Source organism: Lutjanus erythropterus, chromosome 16 (assembly GCF_056507025.1).
Source record: "Lutjanus erythropterus isolate fLutEry1 chromosome 16, fLutEry1.hap2, whole genome shotgun sequence".
NCBI lineage: Eukaryota > Metazoa > Chordata > Actinopteri > Lutjaniformes > Lutjanidae > Lutjanus > Lutjanus erythropterus.
This window is the reverse complement of record NC_139332.1, coordinates 36979954-36992061: the sequence shown is the minus strand read 5'-3', so window position 1 is coordinate 36992061 and position 12108 is coordinate 36979954. Positions and strand designations below refer to the sequence as shown.

Here is a 12108-nt window from a genome sequence, read left to right as displayed (position 1 = left end):
TTGAAAACAAAAATGTGAGTTTTGTAACATTTCTATTTGAATCCAGAGACGTGCATCTGGAGACAATGCGTGTATGCTCCAGGCTGCTGTTGTTTTCAATGTTGAAATGAATTAAATTGTCTTTTTTACACTCTCGTCTGATGTTTGCATTTTACATGGAAAAATACATGAAAACTGTTTCACAGTACAATAACCTGGAGATGATGTGTGAGCTCTCTCAGAGACCAGAGTGACTTCTGCACTGGACTGAACAGCAGCCGTTGGCAGGGCATCAGGTGGCGCTGTTGAGATATTTTATTAAGCTATATTATAGTTTCTTATGCATTGTTGGTGAGGATAATTTTGGATATTGTTTACTGTTTACAGTGAATACTATTTACAACATCAAGATACAGTAGTTTGTAGACAATATTTAGAGTCAAACTGCTGCGCAACAACTTTAGTGTTATCTCTGTTTTATCTCACACAAATAATTAATAAAAATTAATAAATTAATAAAAACAAATGAACAAAATTACCAGCCATGCCTACCTGGAGTGGATATTCCAACAGATGGGGCAGCTGACACAAACTTTTTGTTTTGTTTAGGCCATGGGGGCTCAGGCTCGGAGTCTGAAGTCTCCTCCTCTTCACTCCAGTCCACGTCACTGATGTCAGACACTTCTCCGCCATCAGACTCCCCCTCGCTCATCTCCTGAAGATTTGCCAAAGCCTCATCCAAAGAATATCTTTTTGTTGATCCTCTGTTCATCGTCGTTTGCTTTGGTGATGTCTCTTTCTGTCTGTCTGTTTGTATCACTCTGTCTGTATCCCTCTCTCTGTCTCTCTCTGTTCCCATGCATCAATATGGAATATATAAACAACCAATAAAAAAAATCATTGCTGTGGGAAAACAAGCCTGTAAAATGTATAATTTTTGAACTGCAGTCTGTATGACCACAGTGGCAGTCAGTGGTATAAATACTGCATATTTTATAGGATTTGGAAAACACACAAGACACATATTTAGGAAAAATTATAGGATGAGAGGCTTGTAGTTTTTATTTGAACAGTTATTTGGATTATAAAAACTCAAACAGTCTGTCAGACCATCTTGGTACTTCTAGTGTTAAAAGTAAAGTTAGTTGTTATATTAATTAATTAACTGACTGTTACTGATGTGTATGACAATAAACAATAAGTTCAACTCTATAAGTGACAGCTGGTTTCTCAGTAGTTTAAAGGGATAGTTCACCCAAAAATGAAAATTCAGTCATTGTTTACTCACTCAACGCTGTTTTCCTGTGGAACTCTTGCAGTGTTTTGTGGATTAATAAACTCAATTAATCTTATTTACTCGTTTTTTGGGTTAGTTATCCTTTTAAGTGAGGACAACAATGAAACTGTACGAACCTGCTCTGTGAAACCGAGCTTCCGGATGAAAACAGTGTCCAGTAGTTTGTGTCTCCTCCCAGTCACAACTGTCATCAGTCTCAGGTTCAGAGCAGTGTGAAGTCTTGTCATGAGTAGCTGGCTGTAAATGTCTTCCTGGATTAAAGTTCCTGGCTGGTTCTGATTCTCCACAGTCCTCTCCATCAGCCTCTGTTTTAAAATGATCTGCATCCTGGTTCCCCTCAGTTTGGCTTTGATGAAGCTGAGAGGACTGAGACTGCTCTTGATCATCTTCTTCACTCTTTACAGTTGCAGGAATTAATGTTAAGTTTGTGATATCTGCTTCCTCCAGCCCTTGAAGCTGCTGACTGGTCCAGAATTCCTCCTGTTCTTCTTTAATGTGTGGCAGTTCTGGTGGGTTCTCCTGGTTCAAACTGGAGCTCCACTCTTGCTGTTCAGGAGGAACATCATCTTTACCCATCAACAGCTGCTGGACCTCTGTGGAGAATGATAAAATACATACACATCTTAGAAAACTGTACTTTCTTGTTAACATTTAAACCACTGACACCACTTTTTGGACAAACTACATTTAACTATTCTGATTTTGAATATTTTTTTAGTATAAAAATAATAAAAATAAAAAAAAATGATTTCAACTTCTTAAATGTGAATATTTTCTGGTTTCTTTACTCCTCTCTGACAGTAAAGTGAATATCTTTGGGTTGTTGACAAGACAAAACATTTGAGGACATAATCTCCAAATAAATAATCAACAGATTAATTGATAATAAAATAATCGTTAGCTGCAGCTAAGTTATATCACTACCTTTTTGCAAGCTGTTTAAATATCAGTCAATTTCTCAAGGGCTATTTTTGGGATTGTTGTGGCCTAAAATACCTGATTTCATGGCAGATTGTCTTTAAAAAAAAAACAAAAGATACATGTTAGTATTTTTAGGATTTTTTTTAACTTATGCCCTTAATTTACAGGACAGCTGAAGCAAGGACAGGAAAGGGGGAGAAAGATACAGGGGATGACACACAGTAAAAGGATTTGGGTGGGGGTTGAAATCAAGTCCCCTGCAGTGGACTCGGGCATATGCTCTACCAACTGAGCTAACTGCTCACCATAGGGTATTTCTTATTTACAATGAAATTGCAAGACCAAGTGAAAATTGCAAAACAAAAGTTGAGACTTTTTTTTTGTAAAATTCATTAAAAATTAAAGCCAAATTGTTCCAGAGAGAATAAAACCACACTCTGTTCTGAGTATTCGAAGTAACCAAGGCTCAGGATTACAAAAATTCTTAAAAAAAAAAAAAAAAAAGATTTGATCACAATATCGCATTTAGTGTCTGTTTAGTGTAATTCATATGCATCACCTGTCTACCTCCTGTTATTACCAGTTCCACTTATTTATCTTGCACTATTTTATATCTTAGGTTCATATTTTTACTTCTTTGATTTTCTTTATTTGCCTATGAGCAGAGCAGAGAACTAAGAATTAGAGCTGGGCGGCGTGGCTTCCAAATAATGTATCAATATTTTTAGGCTTTGTTGTTATATTCAATATAAAGTATAACTCGATATACCCATTTTCTCTGTAATAGTGTACTGACATTTCTAAAACAGTGCAAAGAAATCATATGGTCTCATATAATGTGATGGTTTTGATTAAAGTATTTAACAGTAAGTCTGAGCAATATGACAAAAAAAATTTAAATTTATCACAATATTTTTGACCAAATACCTAAATACTGATATCGCAGTGATACTGTGAAGATAATTATTCACAGCAGTTTAAATTGAGAATAACAATGAAAGTGTGCAAACCTGCTCTGTGTAGTTTCTGTTGTTCCTCCTCGTTTTCTGCTTCAAACATTTTTACTTTTCCTCCAAACTGTTAAAACAGTTTGATCTCTCTGATGTGCTGATAAATGAGATCACGTCCAGTTTCGTCTGTTTTCAGCTAACACACTAAGCTCGCTTCATTAGCTTCTTCATAAACCAGGAGATAATTCAGACGTGACACGTTTTAGAACGGGGGGAAGAGGACAGAGTCTATTCAGGCTGCTCTATCTGAGAAAAACACAGCTTGGTCTCTGTTGAAGCTGCTCCATCTCGCGCTATCAGGCCGAGCTCCGTCTCCGTCTATTTCCTGCAACAAGCTGAGCGAACTTCCTTTAGCATTCTTGGCTAACAAGAGATGAGTCAGAGCTGAAACATCCCGAAAGTTCACACAAACTACTTTTCAACAAGTTTAGCCTCTGCTGATTCCTCCCATTGGATCGTATGGTGAGGCATATGATATAAAACCGTAAAGGTCAGCATGGTAGTTCATACACAACTAGCCACGGTGTGTACTACTGCTTCCGGTACCCCTTCTGTGCTGATTTTCAAAATAAAAGTGTCCGATAAAAAAAAGTACGATCACCGAATCACAGTAGGTTTGCAGTGTCTCGGCTGTAGTACAGTAGTATGAATTTGTTCAGTACATTTAGACTTGAAATACAAACAGTAAAGTGAGGTGTGCTTTCGTCTTTGGGATAAGTCTGTAGGGAGATGTGAGATCGATAGAAGCGGGCATGGGAGTAACAGATTACATGTAAAAGGATTACATAATCTGGACACAAAAAAGGCAAGGTAATACATTATAATTACAGATAAAAAGATGTAACGAGAATATAGTTACATTTAGTAAAAATGGGGGATTGTTAGTAGGATTACAATTTTAAAATAATGAACGATATAGTACCATGCACAGTGCACACACAGCTCCAGTTCATTTTCATGGCCTCTAGTTAAAAAATGATTTGTCTTGAAATTGATCAATCAAACAATCAAATTGTGCAAAGCAAAGGAAGGAATAGCTAGGTAAACTAATAAACCAAACACAGAACATAAAACACTGAGCTGCAATAATTAATCTACTATTGACCGACTATTAATTTAATCTGCATCTATTTTTTTTAATCCATTAATTGTTTTGAGTTAATTTTTAATTTAAAAAAGTCAAGATTCTCTGCTTCTTAAATATATGATTTTTTTTTTACTCCTCCCTCACAGTAAACTGAATATTTTTGAGCTGTGGACAAAACATTTGAGGACATCATCTTGGATTTGATCAACATTTTCCACCATTTTCTGACATTTCATAGACCAAACAACTAATCCATTAATTGAGAAAATGATTAACTGATTGATCAATGACAAAAATAATAATTAGTTGCAGCCCCAAAAATACTGTATTAGGCTAAACAATTTCACCATATTTTATACCGAGGTGATTGAAAAGTAACAGAAAGTAACTGAGTTACATTACTTTAACATTGTGATACTTGGATTATGTAACTGACTACATTTTTAAATAGGTCATTAGTGACTGTATCAGAATACATTTTGAAAATAACCCTCTCAGCTGGAAGGAAGGTACTTTTTGGAGGGTGAACAGAACTGTCCCTGAGTGATAGAGATGGGTGATACCAAACTGGTAAAATTTGATATATGAAACTTTTTTGTCACTATTTTACTGATATTGATATGTATTTTTTAATTGGATGGGTATGTATTTTTAATGGGGTGAGGAAAAATGACACAACACATACCAGCTATTAATAATATATTTATTACAAAAGCAAATACAAGTGCATTAAATAAAATGTCTGTGCAAATAAGTGTAAAAAAAAAAAAAAAAAAGCCTATTTTACAGATAAACTAATAACATAAGTAACTGTTTTTGTTTAACCTCCTTGTACCTTTCAGAGTGTGCTGTTTTAAAATGTTTGAGCAGGTCACTCATGTTGCTGCTGTGTGGCACTTTTATGTCACAAATACTACACCATGTTACATTAATTTTCTGCCGTTCTCTCCCAAGTTTGATAGAGAGGTATATGATTCTTCTCATTTCTCTTTGGTTCCCTCCATCCTGTGACATGGCCCAGCTAAATAAAAATGTCATGGATGTTTTTTAGCACAAGCATTTTACAAAAGTTATGAAAAATAACATCAGTTGCCAAAACGGTTTCAACAAGTACAACAAGTATATATACAATAACTAGAAAAAAAAAAAAAATCCCAGATCAATCTGCAGTTAAATGAGACAACATTTCTCCTTACAGATCAAAGAGAGCAGAACCAGAAGCAAATTGAAGGCTACCATCCTGGAGAGTTCAAATAAATACTCTGTCCATCAACCCAGAAAAATTGCAAAAACCCCCATCAAACATAATTTAATAACTATAATAACTATGAATCAACCCCTGAATAAATTTATGTAAAACATCATAGTCATTTAGGCATTTTATTGAATTGTCTCAATAATCTCAATAAGGCACATTTAACCAACTACTTTAGTTAGTAGTGGATGTCATTAAGTCCCAAATTTTCCTTGAATGGGTTTCTTGCACAGAACAAATTAATGACACAAAAATCAACAGACATGTTCATAAAAAAGTTGGATTCCCCAGTTTCAGAATGTAGTTCAATGAGACACTGGTGCCACCTAGTGAACATCTGGGAAAACATAACTGTACTGGTCAAAAAGAAGGTGTTCATTCAGTACTTACATCTCCACTTCCAAAAAGACTGGAAAATGTAAATAAAAAGAGGTTCATCACTTTGTGAAGAATGTTTCTCAATACAAAACTGTAAGAATTTAGGGATTTCACCATCTACAATTTAAAATATAATTAAAAAGATTCAGAGAATCCAGAAAAATCCCTGCACAGAAGGGGTAAGGCTAAAAATAAACATTGAATGCATGTGACCTTTGACCCCTCAGGCAGCACTACATGCTTTAAAAACCCACACCATTGTACAAAGATACTACATCGGCTCAGGAATACTTTGGAGAACCACTGTCAGTAAATAGTTTGTTGCTGCACCTTAAAATGAGAAAGTCATATCAGCATCATCCAGAAACGCTACAGACTTCTCAGGGCCCGAGCTCATCTGGGATGAAGTCATCTGAAACATTCAACACTAGTGTCTCTTTCCGGGAATCATGAATCAGTTACTCAAGATAATCCACAAACCTTGTTGTAAGCAGTTGCATGTAGGAACTTCCAGTAGATTCTGCCTTCAAAGAAACCTGTTCTTTAATGAAACTGCTCACAACAAGTCTGTGAATGTTCTCATTCATCCAGATCATTATAATCTCAAGAAAAGATTAAACTGAAGGCAACTGGATTTGTTTGTGTTTGAAGACGTTTTGCCTCTCATCCAAGAAGCTTCATCAGTTCATGCGTGTCAGACTAGTCTGAGCTGAGCCAGCTCAGACTAGTCTTCAAAGACATATAAACAAGTCCAGTTACCTTTGATTTAATCATTTCTTGAGAGTGCTCACAACAAGGTCTGTGGATTATCTAGCAGATAAGAGTAACTAAGACATGATTTTTGAAGAGAGACTTTGCTATTGAGTTTTTCAAATGTATTTTTGCTGCTTTGAGCACCACAACTCAAGTGCCATCTATAGAAATATTAGAGTGAAAATGAAAACGTAATGTAGAAAAAAGTAAAAACAGAATTAAAATGATCATACGGCTTCATCTTCACTGAAAAAAAAAATGAAGCATGACTTATTTTGGAGTCTGTATCACAGTTTTGAACTGATCAGTGCTGAAGCAAATCTTGCTATCAGTACTTCAATCTAGCTTTAATAAATTGGCTCAACAAGCATCTCTGCTGGTTCATTTACCTCTGCTGCTCTCACCAACACACTTGTGTTTTTTTATATAAGCGTGCCGAGTGAATCTTTTATTACAAATGCTGCATGAAAATGGTTTCTCCCCTGTATGGCCTCTCATATGTCGTCTCAGATCTCCCCTTTCTACAAATCCTTTACCACAAACTGAACAACTGAATGGTTTATCATCTGTGTGGAATATAATGTGCCGTCTCAGATCTCCCTTTTCTTTAAATCCTTTACCACACACTGAACAACTGAAAGGTTTATCATCTGTGTGGATTCTCATGTGTCGTCTCAGATCTACTCTCTCTACAAATCCTTTACCACAAACGGAACAACTGAATGGTTTATCATCTGTGTGGATTTTCATGTGTCGCCTCAGATAATCGCTTTCTCCAAATCCTTTACCACAAACTGAACAACTGAATGGTTTATCATTTGTGTGAATTCTCATGTGTCGTTTCAGATTATCACTTTCCCCAAATCCTTTACCACAAACTGAACAACTGAATGGTTTATCATTTGTGTGAATTCTCATGTGTCTTTTTAGGTTATTGCGTTCTCCAAACCCTTTACCACAAACTGAACAACTGAATGGATTCTCTCCTGTGTGAACTCTCATGTGTCGTCTCAGATTTCCCCCATCTCTAAATCCTTTACCACAAGTTGAACAACTGAATGGTTTATCATCTGAGTGGACCATTGAATGTTTTCTCAGTTGTCCCTGTTTTGCAAAACTTTTATTACAGACTCTGCAACTAAATGGTTCCTCCCCTGTGTGAATTCTCATGTGCTGTCTCAAATTTGACTTTCGTGCAAATCTTCCATCACAAATATTGCAAGTGAATGGCTTCTCCCTTGTGTGAACAGATAAGTGTTGCCTCAGGTGTTCCTTTCGAGTGAATCTTCCATCACAAATGCTGCAACTAAAAGGTTTCTCCCCTGTGTGGACAGTCATGTGTTGTCTTAGAGTTCCCTTTTGTCCAAATCTTTTACCACAAACTGAACAACTAAATGGTTTCTCCCCACTGTGGACATTCAGGTGTTGAGTTAAATGTTCCTTTTCTGTGAACCTTTCATCACAAACACTGCAACTGAATTGTTTCTCCCCTGGGTGACCAGTTAAGTGTCGATTCAGAGTTCCACGTTGCGTGAACCCTTTACCACAAACTGAACAGCTGAATGGTTTCTCCCCAGTGTGACCAGTCATGTGTCGATTCAGAGTTCCACGTTGTGTGAATGTTTTACCACAAATTAAGCAAGTAAATGGTTTCACTGCTGTTTTGATTCCTTTGTGTTTCTGCAGATGTCCCTTGTGACCAAAAGTTGCAGTGCATTTGGAGGAGCCGAGGGATATTTTTCCAGTATTACATAAACCTGACTGGTCCCTGGTCTCCTCCCAATCACAACTGTCATCAGTCTCAGGTTCAGTGGTATCTGATGTCTTGTCATGACTGGCTGGTTGTAAATGACTGTCTGGATTAGACTTCCTGGCTTTTTCTGGTCCCCCACAGTCCTGTCCATCAGTTTCTGTGTTCAGATGTTCTGCATCTCTGTTCTCTTCAGTTTGTCTCTGATGAAGCTGTGAGGACTGAGGTTTCTCTTCATCATCTTCTTCACTCTTTACAGGGACAGTTGTGAATGAAGGAGGTTTCTTTTCATCATCTTCTTCACTCTTCACAGAGATAGTCGTGAATGAAAGATGAGGTTTCTCTTCATCTTGTTCACTCTTCACAGGGACAGCTGTAAATGAAGGATGAGGTTTCTCTTCAAAATCATTTTCACTCTTCACAGGGACAGGGCTGAATGTGAACTTGTAGATATCAGCCTCTTCCAGCCCTCGAAGATGCTCTCCCTCCTGACTGGTCCAGACTTCCTCCTGTTCCTCTTTAATGTGTGGCAGCTCTGGTGGGTCCTCCTGGTCCAGACTGGCGGTCCACTCCTGCTGCTCAGTGGGAAACTCTTCTTTATTCACCAACAGCTGCTGGATGTCTGTGGAGAATAATAAAATACATACACATTTTAGAAACCTGCAATTTTCTGTTAACATTTAAACCACTGACATCCCTTTTTTAAAGGTGCTGAGAAATGTTGCACATTATGTATAACGTTTGGAAGTAGGGCTGAACATTTAATTAAAATTTTAACAAAATAGCAATATGGTCTAGAACAATTTTCAAATCACAGAAGGTACAATATATATTAAAGGCAAAATGTGTGTCAAAATAACATTTTAAATTAAATACTGTTGTGCTGCAGAGATGTTCTTGCCTACACATCATATTCTACAGATGTAAGAGAACATTTTGTTCAGTACAAATCCCTGCAAAAATCACACCATATTCATTTGAAAGTTTTTCAATGAAAATGAGAATAACTGTTAAAATGATTCCCTTTAATAACCCAGATCATAATGTAAATACATTATCAGCAAAAATAATTAAAACTTTTTTGGTCAGAAAGTCATTCAAACTACGACAAAGTCCAAGCATATCATGCACTTTGCATTTTGAACAGAAATGCCATAAACAACCCATGATCAAGGCGACTGTGATTCCATGTTCATGTTGGGCACATGTAAAAACACTATTCCTGAGTTCAAATAAACCTCTCAACTGAAGATAAAAATGTATTCTACTGCTAAAGATTGTGAAGAAGGATATTGGCTGCATATACTCCAAGTTTCATGCTAATTTGTTTATGAGGTATAAACATTTATATTACTACCTGTGTGCAAGCTTGTTTTACAAACATCATTGTGTAGTTTATGTGTGCTACCTGTTTACATCCTGCTCTCATTTTCACTTGTGTGATTATTAGTTTACTTGTTTATTGTAGGCTAAAAACCAAACATGAATACGTTTCAGTTCTAAGCCATCATCAGCGTAATCCAAAACAGCAGCAATGGCAAATTTGTAAACAGGTGATGTTCAGAAAGGTGAGTACATGATTGCCTGACACAAAGCATGTGCGAAGGAAGCTTCTGGGAATGAATCAACCAAGAATGGCCTCTCCTAATGATGGAGGACAAACCACAAAAAAGTAAAATTGCTAATGATAACTGAAAGACAAGGGAGATTTTCTTGCAGTACTTGTTAGTTTTAAAGTATAGGGGTATATGTACAAGGCATTACTATATCCAGTTACTGTCTGCAATTCCTGTATAATAGAGGAATAAGATTAAAATCTATCACAAGATAATTTAAGTGTCTGTCAGCCCTATATTAGAAATGATAAATGGTGGGGAATTGTAAAATTAAACCTGATATTTATCATTTCTTTATGTCCTTTAAACACAATTTCTCATCATATCAATTTCGAACATATTGGAAATATTTGTTTGATACTTTTAGGTTTATTTACCGGTCATCATGTTAAACTTATTCATAGGTTTTTCAGCTAAAAAGGTTTTTCTCTCTGGTGAATAACTGACGATGATGATGTGGTGAGAAGATGGACATCTCGCATTTATTTGAGTATTGTACTGTTGTTGCATGTTTCTGGCAGCAGGTGGCAGACTGGTTAGCTGAACAAATAGTTTACATTAGTAACCTCTCAATATATATTGGGATTTTCAGGATGATCAGAATATACTACTTCACATTATTGTGTGCCTTGACAAAAATGATATATTTAACAATTAAAAAAAATATATTTTAATTTAATTGTTTTTTTCTCAGGATTCATTTCTCATTATTTGCAGGAAGTTAACTTAGCATGCTGGTGCTTTAGGAGACTTGGATCACATCCACGACACAGAAGTTGCCTCCCCCCTTTTGGAACTAACTCTTTCACCATACCACAATTTTTTTTTTATTCACATGGAAAAAAGTGACACATTGTGAATGATATAACACAACTCTTGTTCATAACAATCAGCAATGATTAAGATGTTCCTTAGGTTCCTGGTGCGCTTACTGACTGGCAAAGCTTTCAAGGATTTTCTTGTAATATTTAGTGTATATTGGAGGGAGCGGAGTACTAGAATTTCATTGCCATTGACAGCTTCACTGTAATTATTTGTAATGCACAAAAGTCTCAGCAGTTTCGAATGAGAATAACAATGAAACTGTACAAACCTTCTCTATGTAGTCGGTGTTGTTCCTCCTCGTTCTCTGCTTCAGACATTTTGACTTTTCCTCCAGACACACTCCGTTAACAACGTCTTGGTCTCTGAACTGCGCTGTGTTGATTAAAAAAAAAAAAGTTACTTTCAGCTCCGTCTATTTCCAGCTAACAAGCTAACATAGCTTCATTAGCTTCATAGGACACCAGTGAATTCAGATGATTCTGATTTTTAAATACACGGAAGAGCACTGAGTCCATTTGGACAGCTCTAGTTGGAAATTTTGGTTCCATAAAATACAGCTTAGTTCATTTAAACTGCTCCGACAAGCACTGTGAGGCGAGCAACGTCTCCGTCCACTTCCTGCAACAAGCTAACTTCCTTTAGCATTCTTGGCTAACAGGCGATGAGTCTGAGCTGAAATATCCCGAAAGATTACAGAAAGTCCACTTCCACGAGTTTATCCACACATACAGCCTCTGCTGCTTCACTCCCATTAGATCTTGTGTTCACACACGTGATATAAAACGGTAAAAAATTACTACATTAGCCCGCGTTAATAAAACAGTAAAACAGTATGTACAATTGCTTCCGGTGCCGCTTCTTTGCTGATTTTCAAAATAAAAGTACCCAAGTGGTTCACAATCGTGTTACAATAAATTTGTAGTGTACTGTGCAGCAGCAGCATGAGTCGATCAATTGTTTTTTCAGTAGATGATATCTTTGCCCCACTGGCTTTGTGTCTACATTCTGATCATTACATCGCTGCGACGTCGTATGGAGAGCGTTTGCTCATTGGGAAGACGTCGCCGCGACGTCGGCATTTGGTCGAATATGTTCTCCAGACAACGTCGATGTATCAAAGCTGCACAGCGTAGCCTCTCTACAGCTTCTATGACCTTTATTTATTCAGGTCGAATCATTCTATCAGCAAATATCTCATATCTCATAATATCTATCATAATATCTCATCTTACATGTG

At 36.7% G+C, this 12108-nt stretch overlaps 1 protein-coding gene across 1 annotated transcript; it reads right to left on the bottom strand.

Annotated features, from left to right (window-relative positions):
- Positions 1-6852: 6852 nt before the first annotated feature.
- LOC146313589 (uncharacterized) lies at positions 6853-11539 on the bottom strand. The gene is made up of 2 exons (XM_084739584.1): positions 11140-11539; positions 6853-9052 (listed from the first exon to the last, which is right to left on the bottom strand). Exons 1-2 carry the CDS (start codon positions 11186-11188, stop codon positions 7062-7064), a joined length of 2040 nt encoding a protein of 679 aa, XP_084595710.1. The 5' UTR covers positions 11189-11539; the 3' UTR covers positions 6853-7061.
- Between the last annotated feature and the right edge of the window lie 569 nt (positions 11540-12108).